A 15,700-nucleotide genomic window follows, 5' to 3' on the forward strand; every position below is an offset into this window, starting at 1 on the left:
AATGAGATAAGTAATAGTTAGCCCCCGTCCAGGCCTGTATATCATGCTGTCCCTCTAACAGACCATCCAGGATAACTTATCATCAGTTCAAGAACATGGATCAAGCTCAGCACTTCAATTCATTCCTCTCTCTCCTTTCACTATTGTTGTTGATTGCACCAGCTTTCTCCCCATTGCTCAGGCTTGCAATCTCAGGGACATCTTGGACTCCACTCTCTTCTCCTCACCCAGCTAGGAAGTAAGTGCATCTCTGAATCACCCCAGTAGCTCCTTCTTGCTCATCATACTGAATTTAAACTTCTCTCTACCTTCAGCACCCGCACAATTCAGCACCAGCCTCTATCTCAGCTCCCACCTCTAATCTTGGTAACCCTAGCCCTCTTTGCTCCACCAGCAATATCAATCTTTATACCTCAGTTTCCTTCACCCATTGCCACCTTCATGCCTGCTCCCATCCTTCCCCTCCCTATCATCATCTACTACCCCTACTCATCCTCTCTTCATTAAATCTCTCTGAAAGACTCACTTCTGTAACACTCAAAGAAAAGAATTCAGGGTTTAAAAATTATCTAAGGGAAATTGTCCTTTCCGTGACCCTCCCAGCACATCTTATCAGTCTGTCTCCTAGACTGGGAGGTCTGGAGGGTAGGAACTGTCTTGTACAGTGGTGAGCACATTGTTGGAGCTTAAATATAATAAGAAGTGTTTTAGATAACTACAGATCTGAGAGCTTCAGATCCAGGGAAGCATTTTGTCAATGCTTCTGTTTTGACTCACTGAGAGCATGTGCAGGTTATTTGGGGTCCCCAGGGGGATCCCACAGCCCTGCTGCACCATGCCCATTGGTGCCCTTAGGATGTGGGCCTCAGCTTCAATACAAGAAGGTATTTCAGAGTCCAGGCTGGGGGACTCCCTGATATGAGGCAGCTGAGCTTGGGCTAGCATTGGGAAGAAGAGAGTGCTCTGAGCAGAAGCCAGGACAGAATACTTTGGGGACAGAACAGCTGCCCTCTGTGTGTTTTTTGTTTGATTTCCTTTGTTGGTTTGGAATTTGCAGCCTGAGAAGTTGCAGTAAAGAAAGGCAGCCAGAGACTTTCATGGTTGTGTTGTTTCTGACTGAACAAGAATGATAAGAGGGGAACCCCAGAGAGGGTTTTATTGTTTAACCTTGGCCACCTGTCAAGTCTCTTTCCAGCTGCTCCAGCTCTGGCCCTGCCACACTCATTGAGCTGTGTAACTTGTATACTAGCATGTCTATTAATGACATGCAGCTTGGATCTAGCTGAAATTTGGACAAGTGACATCTGGACAACAGAGAAATTGATTACATCAGCATGAGCGTTGTGTAAAAACCCCTCTCTGAAATGAAGCTCTTACCACCTTGCATTCCATCACCTCTAATAAGTAGAGTTTATAGATGGGGAAAACTTGGCCAAGTCACATAACCTCTGCAGCCATGAGCCAGAGAGGTTGTCAGTAGCAGCACTGGGACAAGACCACAGAAATTCCTTGCTCAGTCCAGATGAACATGTTGCCACATGTTACTGAGCTGCCTCCTTGAGGTCACATTAGCTACTCAACAAAGAGCATCGCAGCTGCCAGGAGGGAAACTGGCATTAGCTCCAGCATCAGCAGTTGTTCCTGCTCCTCACAGCTTTGAAGTCATGATCTAGGTTTCAGAGGATTCACAAATGACAAACCCTCTACCACAGGAATGAGTTAATATCACTTGGTTTTCATGGCTGTCAGCTAGGAAACAGCAGGAGACTTCTGCCCCCCACACCCGTAAGCCCAAGATTGAGCTTGTCAGCTACAGAATCCTAGTGTCAGGCCCTGCCAGGGTGTCTCCTCTATCAGGCTACAGGAGAGGTTTGTATTGCTCTTTACAATATGCTTATCCAATATGAATTTGAGCAGCCATCTGGCTGCTCAGTCTAACAATACTTCAAGTCCATACAAAGTTTCACATTAGTCTCAGTCTTTCATTAAAAATTAGTATGTCTAAACAAAAATTTTAAATCAACTATCCCCTCCTACCTTTTGGTGGTTCAGGAAAAAAAAGTTGAAGCTAGACATGTTTCACTGCTGGCTTTGCAAACATAATTCAGCCTCATCAGCCCATTTCTAGTTTTTATTGTGAAAGTATGTTTAGTATCATCAGCAAATGCCACCAACTTTAGAGGAACTCAATAGATCAGTGATCTAGAGGACGAACTAACTAATATACAGAGCCTGGGATTTCCGCTATTAACCTCTCTATGCGCTAAGAAGTAACCAGCCACAACATTTCTTTATTTCCTACCACACAATCAGTTCTTAATCCACCACAGTACTTTGTCCCAGGGTTATTCATTTTCCTCAATATCTTTTTAAGGGACTTTGTGTTCTGAGTTAGTACTTCAAGCTTTTTGGAATAACTATTTGTAGAGGAAAATATAAATACAGGGCATGGCACATTTAAGAAAAATGTGTAATTGTGTAGTCAACAGAGCTAGAGAGTATTGGTTTGTTTGTCTGCCCTGAAAGAGAGCACCTCCAGCACTTCCACCTATAAATATCATGAAGAATATTGTCAAGTATCAGAGGGGTAGCCGTGTTAGTCTGGATCTGTAAAAGCAGCAAAGAATCCTGTGGCACCTTATAGACTAACAGTTGTTTTGGAACATGAGGTTTCGTGAGTGAATACGACGAAGTGGGTATTCACCCACGAAACCTCATGCTCCAAAACGTCTGTTAGTCTATAAGGTGCCACAGGATTCTTTGCTGCTTTTATGAAAAATATTGACTCAGTATTGGCTTAAGTGGGCCAGTAGCACCCCATGTGACTTACCCATCTGTATATTAGGCCATCACCCTCACAGCACTGAACCTTCACCTTCAGAATTACAGCTGGTCAGATAAGGAAAAACCAAATTTACCTGCCCTGGTCTTGGCTGAGACCTTTAGACACATCCAGCATACAAAGAATTAATAGCTAATTTGTCAGTAATCGGGTGACCACAGGGTATTTGTGAAAGCATTCCTAGAAGTTTCTCACATTTTAGCACCAAAGGTGATTTTTCTGGTCATTTGTAGCAGGAAGTGCTTAACTCATTATTCAGGATTTGTTGTTCTATTGGAGGAAAAAAAATAAATTCATTCATCCAGTCGAAGAGTAGCAGTATTGCCATGTGACATAAGTGAGCCTTCAGCCACCAGCTAAGTAGCAGTAAATAATTAGAGCAAAGATCTTTTTTAAAAAAAAAAAAAAAAAAAGCCACACACACCAATAACAAAACCATGAACTGAAAATTGTTGGTTCATAATATTTGGCCAATTGTTATTAACTATTTCAGGGCAGATTCTTAGCTGGTGTAAGTTGGCATAGCTCCATCAACTTCAATGGAGCTACACTGACTGACACCAGCAGAGAATCTGGTCCTCACATTGCAGGAGTGCCCAGAGGCCCGGACTAGGGCTTATTATGTGTGGTACTATACAAACACAGTCCCTGCCCTGAGGATCCTACAGTCTCAGGACATAGACTTGCAAAGACTTTTGCAATTGCCTAACTTCACACACTGTGAGTAGTCCCACATGGACTGGAATTCAGGTAGTAAATCCAGTAGAACTTGTGTCCTTAACACCTTTAGTCTCTGTTGAAAAATCTCATCCATTGATTTCAAGAGAACTGCTCTGTGCATTCACTTACTCACATGTATAAGTCTTTATGGCACCAGGGCCTGAGAAGACAAGAAACATATCAAGGGTGGAGGAAAAACAGCCAATGTTAGACAGCCAAACACATATACAGATTTACTTTTTTGTTTGTCTGTCATTATGAACAAGAAAAGCAAAAGTCAATTATACATCATTGGTGCTCAACCTAGCCATCACTAAGTGGTTTATAAGAACCAAGGCAAGCAGACACAGTCAACCTGAAATCTAGTTGCTACAAACAAACATAACAGGTTAGAAGCTGTTTCAGTTTGTCAGTAAGTGGCCTCCTCAGAGACACCCCCTTGTGGTCTCATGGCCAGCCATGGTTCCACGCACCAGTGCTCCAAGCGCGTGCCTGGGGTGGCAAGCTGTGGGGGGTGCCCTGCTGGTCCCTGCGAGGGCAGCAGTCAAGCAGCCTTCGGCGCAGCCTTCGGCAGCTTGCCTGCAGGAGGTCTGCCGGTCCCGTGGATTCGGTAGCAATTCAGCGGTGGATACACCGAAGGTGCGGGACTGGCGGACCTCCCGCAGGCAAGCCGCTGAAGGCAGCCTGCCAGCCGTGCTTGGGGTGGCAAAAAAGCTAGAGCCGCCCCTGCTCATTGCAGCCATGAAGACAACCCCATGAAGACACCCCTCAGTTTCCTCCTCTGAGTTCCTCAAACTGAGCTTAAAAAGAAAAACTTTTTCAATCCCAATAACAACAGCCCTATTTAGGGTCTGGTTTATTAACTTAAAACTCACACATAAATACAAGAATCTTCCTTTCAGTTTGGTACAGCCCAAACTGCCTTGGTCTGGTCAGGCTCCTTACCTTAGCAGGCTAGTACCAGCCCTTCCCAGCTGGAATAACTCCCTTGGTCTCAGGGTCTTCACTAGAGTTGCCTTTCTCACTCTTTATAGTCTCTTGAGCTTTCCCTCTCCTCCCTGCAGCTTCCTGCTGCCCTGTGGAGGGGAAACTGCTGATCTCTGTCAGGTGTGCCTCTACACTATGCCCAGGCCATCAGCCCAAAAAGGGGCAAGCTGCCCATGACTCAGAAACTGCACCTGACTTTGCATCCCCTCTGCCAATTTTTGTGGGTTTACAATTGCAGTTTCTTTCTTTTTATCTTTTCCCTTGTTGCTGTGAAATAGACCCACACAACCAACTAGGGAAAACCAATTAACTGAGCATAAGGGGGACAGTGAAACTGACACTACACAAGTGCTGGCAAATGTACTGAACCAATAAAATAAAGAAAAGCATTTTCCTCATCTAACCTGTTAGCCATAGTGCTCAAGTTAGTTGGAACAGTCGTAAGTAAAACATTTTCAGACAGAGTGTGGTTTTAAAGTTGATGGTGTCCCTCTAGAATACCAAAGTTGTTTGCAGAAATCAGGATAAGTTTATGAATGACTCCCATACACAAAAAAGATCTAAATTTGCTTTGAATATTTTTGTAATGAATAATCTAAACAACTCTATTCCTTATATAGAGACTCCACCATATTAAGTAATGTCCATCTTCTGGATCTGCAAGCGTGATTTTTGTCTAATCTTTGCTTGTCTTTTACACTGCAAGCTCCTTTGTATCTTGTGAGGTGTTGAATGCACTGACACTTAGCAAATATGTAATACTGAATTATCTATACCACTTCCTGCAACACCTGCCTTTTTCTTTGCCAAGTACTGACCAGGCCCAACTCCACTCAGCTTGTGCTGCCTGAGGAGGGATGGTTGCAGCTGATTTATTAAGAAACAGTGATTTGTACAGTACCTACTTCTATTCAAACAAACCAGCAAGTGGTCAGGCACTCACTACAGAGTGCTGGCCTTTTAAACCATTCCATCTCTTCCTGTGCCCAGGAGGGCTGGAAAGGCTGGAAGGAAAAACAGGAGAGACAGATCTTGGAGCTGGGATTTACCTGTGAACCTACCGCAAGAGAAGAGTGTTTGCTAACAGATTTTATACTAGCTAAAGGTTCCTACATCTCATTGTTCTGTTGAGAACATTTGCTAGCATGCACCTTTCTCCTTTGCGAGTTACAGTGGAATCCTATTCTACAGTTCAGGGCTCTGTTCTTCAGGGAAGGTGCCTCTAAACAATTGGATCGGGTCCCTGAACCTGACATAGGGCTTGTCAACACAGGTGAGTGTGTGTGTGTGTATGTGTTGAACTGGATTGATTTGATGTATGTACATTATTTAATTCACAGAACGTAAGCCATGATAACGGCATGCACACACATGGGACAATTGTTCCTTCTTTCAGTTCACATCATTGTGTACACATGGCAGTGCCTTGCTGTGGGCGAAGCATGTGGCATTTCTCAGAGGGTATCCCTTGGTCCTTTGCACTTAGCACTGGGCATTCAAGGATTTTCTGCATTGGAGGAAGCCAGAGAAGTTCAAAAAATTTTAAAAATCCCATGGTGCCACTGTCTTTGCCCAGGCTGAACACTTAATTTTCTCAATTTGTGAATGGCTTTGAGGATCAGGTGGGAGATGGGCATCCAGATGCCTAAAGTGAGGCTACAGAGTGCATGCCTAGAGGCAAAAACTTAGAGGCGCTTTGAATTTAGGCACCTGCTGGGTTAAGTGACAGCTGAGTGGAAATTTGTGAATCACTGAGGTGCCTAACTATGGGATTTTGGAGTCTAAGGACCTTCATGGTTCACATCAGAGGTACCTATGATGGACAGCAGTTCAAAATTGGTCAAGGCTCTCTGGGAGTTAGTTCCTCTCACCAGCTGTTAGTTAAGTTGCCTGGGGATTCTCTCTCTGTCTCTGTTGCTTTTGTGACCAGACAAGAAGACAATGAAACAAAAATAATAATAAAATGAATAAAGTGAAACTCCTTAACGCTGCTTTTCTCTGCTGCTGCTGCCCACTTCACCCACCAGACTTCTAACCCCCACTACCTCTCCCAGCCACTTGACCTTTACCCTCTGAATGAAGTGAAATGGACCGTTTTCACAGAAATCATCAGATTTTGTTCCCTTTCATGGAATATCAGTTTTCACATTTCATTGGAAATTGTATAGGTTTTGCTACGGGTCAAAGCTGCTGCAGCAAAAATGAAGTAAGTAGCTATTCCTGGCTGATATTTTTTTTAAATAAACCAGCCAATAAAAAACACAAAGTCGCTGAACTCATTGGGGTTCCCTAATAATTGCATTTGTGATATTTATTGAGTTACATAGTCCCTCTTGGAGGAAATTACTGGTGGGAGATGTGCCTCCACAGATAGATAGGTCTCTGAGGAATTTTGTGCCAGTAGAGCTGGGATTGTATTGTTTTCCAGTGTTAGGTTTTCCATGGCTTATCATGAAAGACAGAAAAACATTCATTAGCGAAAGGGCCAAAAGATTTACTGCTGGAAGACTGGATGGGCCAGGGATAGTGAATGAGACTTAGAACCTTTCACCAGTTCCAGTGCAATCCCCAAATCATTACTCTCTGATGGCTGTTTATTGGCCATTTTGTGAAATAGGTTTGGTGGGTCTCAGTCCAGTGCCTCATGGGTAGGTATCCAGATCACAAAAGCCACCATCACCACAACTAGCACTAATTGGCCCGCTTTCTGGCATTCTCTGCAGTGATGTCAAGGGCTGAGTGGGCCATGGAGTCCAAGTTACACTCACGCCCTAGTGAGGGTCCTCTCCTCCAGGTCAGGCTGAAGGATGTTGACAGGAGTCAACATCTAGAGGAAGTTTGTCCCCCATGTCTGTGCTGTATTTGTTGTGTGGATACAGAGACATTCCACCCTCCACAGCCGTCAGTGCAGCACCTTTCATCTGTGTTCGTCAATAAAAGAAAAACTAAAGCAACAACCAACCCTGAGTTGTGTCCTTTTAGAGGAGGCCCTCTGGGGTTCCTTGCTTCTGCCTTCCCCACTTTGGGTCTGTATCATTCTCTCTGGTGTCCCTCAAACCAGGGAGGGACAGGGAAAAATATGTCTGAAAAATTCCTCTCACCCTGCCTCACAAAACTGTTGTCTGAAGAGTCATGCTCTCATCCTCTGCTGATCTGGAGCAAAACAAGGGAAGTTACTATCATTTGTAGGAAGCATTTTCCTCTCGTGATAAAAGCCTTTCCCAGTAAAGATTAATGTTCCTTCTTGTTGCATATTTACTCAGTTCAGGAAAACTTATATAATCAAATAACCCATCATATGAGATATGTGCTCCTTGAACCTTCAAAATCTTTATGGCCAGGGCCTTTAATGCAGGATTTTTGCAGAAGCCACAGATTTTCCAATCGGATTTTGCTGCATTGTCCTTTAATTCTTATATTTTTGCACTTTTGATCATTAAAAAACCAAACAAACATAAAGCAAAACAAAACCTTAGCTGAAAAGTGCTCTGCAGTGTTGCCTATTCTCTGAGCAGTATATATCCCAAATATTCTCTAAGCAGTATAGAGCCCAAAGATATATTTTCAAATACAATGGTATTCAGCATTTGAATAGTACTTTAGAAATTTAAGTTGCTTTACACACATTAATAGCTTGAATTTTCAGACCTGTTGAATAACCACAACCTTAGCAGAAGGCAATGAGAGCTGCAGGTGCTCAGAACCTTTGCAAATCAGATCAGAACTCACTAATCACAACAACTGTTGAGTTAGGTATTATCTTCTTTTTGCAAATGGAGAACTCTAATGCTACTTGTCAAATAGATCTTGTCAAATTTGTAAAACTGTTGTTATTTGGTGATATAAGTAATCATAGTAAATACTTGACAATCTAGCAAATTACCTGATATGTTTCTTATTATCACTACCTTGACCTCTACATATTATTCTTTCTAAGTTCCCAGCCCAAGCCTATCACCATGGTATCTGAGTACCTGTTGACATACGGACCTATTTCTAAGTGTTTAGACTTCAGTGGTGTCAGTTTGTCATCTAAGCCCCCAACCCACTAATTTATTTAGTACTTTAATCTGTTTATCTATTAAAGCTCTTATTCCACAAAGCACATGTTAAACTCAACAGAGGTGGATGTTAAGCAAGTGCTTATGTGCTTTGCTGAACTAATGCCTAAACCATATACTGAAAATGCCCAGGTAGATGGCCACTGGGGCTTAATTAGACTGGGACTTTTCAGTTTGGAAAAGACACAATTAAGGGGGGATATGACAGAGGTCTGTAAAATGATGACTCGTGCGGAGAAAGTACATAAGGAAGTGTTATTTACTCCCTCTCATAACACAAGAACTAGGGGTCACCAAATGAAATTAATAGGCAGCAGGTTTAAAACAAAGAAAAGGAAGTATTTCTTCACACAGTCAACCTGTGTAACTCTTTGCCAGAGGATGTTGTGAAGGCCAGGGCCAGCTCCAGCTTTCCTGCCGCCCCAAGTGGCAAAAAAAAAAAAGACGAGTGGCAGCAGTTCGGCAGCAGCTCAATCATGCCGCTTCTTCGGCGGCAGGTCCCCCCTCTCTTCCTCTTCAGCAGCAATTTGGTGGCAGCTCAAAGAGGAAGAGAGGGAATGAGAGACCCATGCTGCTCTGATACCGGATGGAGTGCCGTCCCTTTGAATTGGCTGCCCCAAGCATCTGCTTCCTACACTGGTGCCTGGAGCCGGCCCTGGTGAAGGCCAAGACTATAACAGGGTTCAAAAAAGAACTAGATAAATTCATGGAGGATAGGTCCATCAATTGCTATTAGCCAGGATGTGCAGGTATGGTGTCTGTAGTGCCTCTGTTATTGTCAGAAACTGGGAATTGATGACAGGGGATGGATCACTTAATGGGTACCTGTTCTGTTCATTCCCTCTGAAGCACCTGTCACTTGGTCATTATCAGAAGACAGGATACTGGGTTAGATGGATCTTTGGTCTGACCCAGTATGGCCTTTCTTATATTATATTCTTATATACAAAGTTCCCGCTTTATATCGCTCCCCTGATATATGTATCTTGTGTTTTGGTTACTCACACCTCTGAATTCTTCTATGATAGTTACACACAGATAGTGTCTGACTTTCCTATAGGCCTTTTATCCTAAAGAATGCCAATATGCTTTTAAAATTATGTGCACAGGAAATATACACATCTCTGCCACTCCCTACCTGTAGCTTATTGAGTCACACCACCAACAATGCCTGCCCATTTGTCCCCTTCCCCCACAAATATCTTTGTGCTTTCTTCCACTCTGCTCCTTACATATAGAACACAATTCCCACACTGATCCATAAAGTCACTACCTTCTCCTTCCTTAAGATCCGCTTTGTCTGTGATGCCTATGGAAAACTGCCATCTGAAAATGCCCAGGTAGATTGCCAGGGGGATTGCTGATATCTGTTTTATTTGTTTATTTTAAAGGATTAAGTACCATCAAGTTGTGACTGTAGCTAGTCTATGCAGCCATGTATCCCTATCACTATTACCCTTCTCCTTCCTCCCCAATTCCCTCCTTTTGTTTTTTTTCACACTTCTTCCATGACCAGGTCTTAGATTCTGAGCTTTTGAGGGGAAGAAATCATCTCTTTCTACAGGTTTGTAGAGTGCCAAGCACAATGGGACCCTGTTCCTGACTAGGGACTCAGAAGCTACTGCAATAAAAATAATAAATGGCAATAATGCAGTCATTTTCCAGTGGAATATGACAACAATTTAACAGAGCAGAACAGCAATACAAAACAATTCAGTGTAAGCAGAACATCATATACCTTTGAAACTGCAGGAAGAATTTAGGTAGGCAGAATGTAATTACCCAAACTGGAATCTTCCCAGGACAACAGGGCTAACATCTTTCCAAAAACATTGATTTCAAAAGCTGTCAGGAAGTGATGATCAAAATCTCAATTTCACATTACCTGACAGATGGTACCTGCAGCAGTAACTCCATACCCCAGCACCATACTAAGGTGTTAGTTCAGTACTTCCTTGAGGGGAAGAGCACCACTTAATGCATCACAAATACCTTTACTGCAGCTCTGAGATTTCCTTAGAGGTCTCCCATAAAAGTATTGACTAAGAGCAACCCTGGTCAGTTTGTGAGTACTGATACAATTGTTCCGTGAGGTCATGTGGAAGCAAAGCCTTTTCTATCACACACAGACACTCTCTCTCCCCCAAGAAATTGCTCTGAGAAAAGGTTTCAGGTATAATTTAACAAGACAGTTACATTTCCTGGACATAACAGCTAAAGGGAGATTGCACAGGTGAAGTCAGAAAATCTCATCAGAGTCACTCAAGGGCTGTTGAACATGTTGAAGTTCAAAGAGCTATGTCATGGGGATTAAACTTTTATGTCCTTTTCATGAGAAATGATTGAAGAGTTTCATGTAATTTACAAGGAATCTGGATGGACATTGGAATATATTAAAAACATAGTTGACTACGGTGGGCTGGGAAGTTTGTTCCAATTGGTGCTGGGGAAGGCAACTCTTATGCTTCTTGCATATGAAGTGATCACCTGCAGCTTTGGGAATAAATTCTTCTCCACGAGAGCTACAGCACTGCACAACTAGCTAAGTGCATTGTGGGTATTTTTGCCTTCCTATGAAATACTGGGCACACGTGTCACTGCCAAGGACAGAATAAGGGCCTACATGGATTAATGTGCCCAGGTACAAAAATGTATTTGGTTATGGTTATTATTTCTCTGTATTATAGCAGCAGTCACACTGTGTGAGGCACTATTCACACACACACTTCTAGGCCCAGCCCCTAGAGCTCTCCAGTATTTGGTCTACACAAGTCAAGTAGAATTCCCCTAATGCCTGTCTATTTACTGCCAGGCACTCCACCCCAGCCCTGCATCCAGTACCAGAGTCCAGGTGGAAGTACATTCACTTTTCTTACCCTTCCCTGATCATCGCCCAGCATGGGCCTCAGAAGAAGCCCCACTGCGGTCTCTCTTCTCCCACCATCACCACCTGATAGGGCTAGCTCACCATGCCTCAGTGAGGAGAACTGACAGAACTGCCTCCAACCCAACCCAGAGCCAGGTGTAGGTGTGTGCTGATAAGTAACAGCAACCCCGGGGTCTGCTAGAAATGTAATCTGAGGCAACTAGAGCGGGCTTTGAGTGACTTGTCTGGCTGGGGTGGGGAGGGATTGTGGGGTGGCTGTAAATTCTGATGGAAATGCAGGCTGCTCATAACACTGACTGCACTGCGCTGCAGGAGGATGGAGGGCTTAGCACAAGCAACTCCAGGGGCCTCTTCTAGAAAAGGGAAGGGAATCATTTGTTTCCCTCGAACTTTTGGGAAACAGGGGGAAAGTGATCTGCAGAAATAGGTCCTTAAGAGTACACAATTCAGAGAGGTTCAAAGGCCTCACCTCCACTAACTCCTAACTCCCTGATCTATCAGCCACTTTCCTCGGGACACAAGTATGCAGAGGCCAGGGTTGACAAACGTCTGATTCTTCCTTTTCTCTGACTAGCTCTCTGGAGATCTTTCTCCCAGGCAGAGGACAATCCGAGAGAGCTGTGGGGAGGGGAGAGCCATTGTTCTCTTGGGTCACATCAGGTCACCACTTCATTTCAAACACCTTTGCCTAATTATCCACTGAGATCCTCCCCTCCCCCCACGCAGGACCCACACTGATTTACAACAGGCTGGATGAAGCAGCAGCCAGTGGGCTCCCACATCTGTTCCGCGTGTGAGTTCTAGTCACTTGCCCAAAGTCTGGGCTGTGTGCATGGAGGAGACCATTTCTATAGGCTTTGCTCCACTGATTTGCCATCCAAAATGGGCATTTCTATGGGACTGAACTCGTGCAGCACCCAGATTTACTTGACCAGAGGAATGTTCTCTGTGGTGGCACCCCCCAGGCTATCTGCCCCTTCCAGCCTCCTTTGTGGGATTAGGTTTGGAAAGCCCAGCTAGCCCAGGGGAATGCCACTGGGTTTCAGATCAGGAAGAAAGGAATCTGAGGACCCAAGGAAATGCCTTCTGCCAGGCTGTGCTGGGGGAGAGGAAAGAGAGCATGGGGGACCCACCAGTGCTCGAGTCATACCCTCAGCGGGCTTTTATTATTATTTTTTACCAGACTGAACGGTTTCATTCCCTTCTCCTCCTCCTCCTCCTCTTCCTCCTGCTGCTGTGACTTTTGCCAGGGCTGCAGGGCTCCAGCACATCCAAAGAGGCCACATCAGCATTAACCAATTCTTGTGAAAGCAAAAAAGTCCAACCAGCCAACAGACAGAACAAAGGAGCAACAAGGGAGATGGGGGAGGGGAGACTGGGACCCAGGAAAATGGTGTGATTTGCCTTAAGCTACTTTTCTTCTAGTGTGGTTTGGCAGAGGCTCGGAGGCCCCTTGTGCTTCCCCCTCCTACCTTGCAGTCTCTTATGCAGGATCTAACTGAATACTCTTCTGATTGCAAGTATTTCTCCAGCAAGAGGTCAAACTCCTCATATTTTTCCTGAGCGTGTTGGTCCAGCCTCTGATAAGCCTGGACACAGCTGCTACACGCCTCTCCGTCCAGAGCACCGGCTGCAGCAGCCACGAAATCCACCATCAGGTTGTCCAAACTGCAATCCAAGCTGTCTGGGCCGGCCATACCCAGCAGCAGGTCCCAGATCGTGTAAGTATCACAAAAAGAGAGGTTGAAGTTCCTAAAATAAGCCTTTAAGAAGTTTATTTTGGAGGAGGAAGAGGAAAAAAAAGAGGCTGATGAAGAGGAGGAGGAGGGGGGTGGCCTTAAGGGTACAGAAGGGAAAGAGCCCAAGAGTCGCTGCAAGGAATACAATTTGGTGCAAGCTGAGTCCAGATCGAAATGACCCCGGGCACCAGTGCAATATGGGATCGGAGCAGCAAATTTGGTCAAATTGCTTAAAAAAATCTCACACCTCCCCTCCTGTGACTGTTGATCCCCTGTCAAAAGGAAATGTGGCTGGAAGGCGCGCTGGCTTGCGTCCCCCCAAGGCGTCTGCATGGCTAAGCTCCTATCCTTGGATCTGAGCTTGGCTCCAGCACAGAGCCACAGATGATCAGAGAGGAGGACAGTGAAAAATAGAAGGGATGCCAGAGACATTCGCCATTTCTGTGCCCTCTCGGAATCAGCGCAGGGTTTGTCGTTTTGTCTTGGTGCACAACAAATTTGTAACACAGCGTCATCTTCTCTTGGATACATCCAAGCCCCCCTGATCATATTTTAGGGGCTGAGTGGAGGGGCTACTGCGGTCTCCGGTGTGGTTCTCTTTGCTCCTCTCCTCTTATAGACTCCCCCCAACAATGTCACCTACCTCCTCTGAAGCATGGTGTGATGATGGGCATCATTCTCATGGTTAGAAACAAGGAAGTGCCTTCCCCTCCTCCACCACCTCCACCTCCTCCTGGGCTGCTAAATGCTACCACCAGCCATTGCATGTTGCTACGGGAGGAAAAATCAGCGCCACGGTCCTCAACATGTCCAGGCTGCTGTTCGCCAATGCCAGTCCATACAGCGAGCTCCTCAGCCCAGAGCGGAGCCAGGCAGAAGCATACTCCTTCTCCCCACAGTCAGCGCTTGGCCCTCCTCATCCTCATCCTGCCGGGATGCCTCGCCTCCTCTCCTTTCTCCTGCCTGCCTCTGCCCTCCCCTGCACACACAATCACTCCGCTTTCCTCTTTCTTTTTTGGTGGGCAACGTTTTCCCCGTTCCTGATCATCCTGGATCGGTGTCTCCTGTTTTCCATCCCCCCTCAATCTGTCGCCATCTTCAGCTGTACAGAGAACACCTTGAGAAATTGATCAGGGAGAGAGGGGGGAGACGCAGGGGGAGGGGGAGCGAAGGGGAGGCGCGTGCGCGCTCCTCATCCCCTCTTCATCTACCCAGCAATTTGTTTTGTGCCTCCCCTCCCCCGAAACCCAGCCTCTCCATTCACTCCAGGGAGCCGTTCATTCATCAGATCCGCTCTTCCCAGCGTTCATTCAGACGCCTTCCTACCCCCGGCCCGGCCCAGCCCAGCAGCTGGCGCACACACAGCGCTGGGATACTGGGCACGCGGCACCTTCGCCGGGGGACTGGTCCCTGCTGCAGGTGGCCTGAGCTCCGCCACGGTGGCTGGCGGTCCCCGGAGTTCATCCTGGGGGGAAGGGAGGGGGCTAATGTCTCTGTGCGTGGGACACCGCGGCAGATCCTCCCCAGGCTCTCGGATCCAAGGGGCTGCGAGCCTCTTCTCGCCTCCTGGCCGCCTCCTGCCCCCCGCCCCGCGCCTTGCTTCTCCTCACTGAGCTGGAAGAATAAGTTGCCTGGATTCAGGAAGCAGGTCCTGGACCAAGCTGACATTGCTTCTGCGCGGGGCTCGCTCTGCCACAGGCAGGCTGCGGGGCTGAGCTCCTGGGGGAAAACGCGGAGCGGCGGGAACGGGCGCCGCGGGCCACCCAGGGGCTTGCAGGTGCCGTGGTGCTGAAGGACAGCTCCTGCCACAACCCAGCCAGACCCAGCAGGGGTCGGGGGGCCCCACAGCGCCTTCCCTGGCACAGGAGGGTGCAGGAGGCAGCCTTCCAGTCTGTGGAGCCCCCCGCCTGCGCTGGCTGCCAGGATGCGGACGATTTGCTTATGCACAAGTTTGGAAGCGCGGTGACATTGATCAGCTCTGGCCGAGTCCGGGTTCCGTGTGTTTTCCCGGTAAACAACTGTTTAGAGGGGAAGGGAAATCCCTGGGAGCCATGATCGGCAAGGAATTCACAAGGCAGGATGAGAGCTGAGCTGGAGGATCTGAGTTTCTTTACGTTTCTAAGGCTGGAGCCAGTTACCGAGAGCGGCGCATCTGCTTAATTCAGAGACACCAGCGCGCGGGTCAGAGCGGCGCAGGAGCGCGCGGGTCAGAGCGGCGCAGGGAGCTGGGCTCTCTCTGCAGGGAGGTTCCCCCAGAAGATGAGTTACGTCTCTTTAGCCGTCTCCTGCTTTCCGCCAGCAGCTCCCTCACTGCTGCCCTTCTACTAAGCCCCGGGAGCCTGCGGAGAAACCCCAGCCGAGTCCCGGGCTCGCTCTTTCCGAGTCTGGCAAAGCGCTCCGGGTAATTCCTGCCCAGGAGGCAGCTGTTCTGCACAGGCAAAGGCTTCGCGCTCACAGGGTCCGT

The 15,700-nt window shown here is 46.6% G+C and overlaps 1 protein-coding gene across 1 annotated transcript in view; it reads right to left on the reverse strand.

The window, feature by feature from the left end:
- The window catches only part of FAM155B (family with sequence similarity 155 member B), a 98,083-nt gene extending 83,753 nt beyond the window's left edge, over window positions 1-14,330 (reverse strand). The window contains exon 1 of the mRNA XM_030576493.1: window positions 12,970-14,330. Within this exon, the coding sequence (XP_030432353.1) occupies window positions 12,970-13,785 (816 nt within the window). The 5' untranslated portion in view covers window positions 13,786-14,330. The remainder of the gene's footprint in view (window positions 1-12,969) is intronic.
- Window positions 14,331-15,700: the final 1,370 nt, after the last annotated feature.

Source organism: Gopherus evgoodei, chromosome 9 (assembly GCF_007399415.2).
Source record: "Gopherus evgoodei ecotype Sinaloan lineage chromosome 9, rGopEvg1_v1.p, whole genome shotgun sequence".
Taxonomy (NCBI): Eukaryota; Metazoa; Chordata; order Testudines; family Testudinidae; genus Gopherus; species Gopherus evgoodei.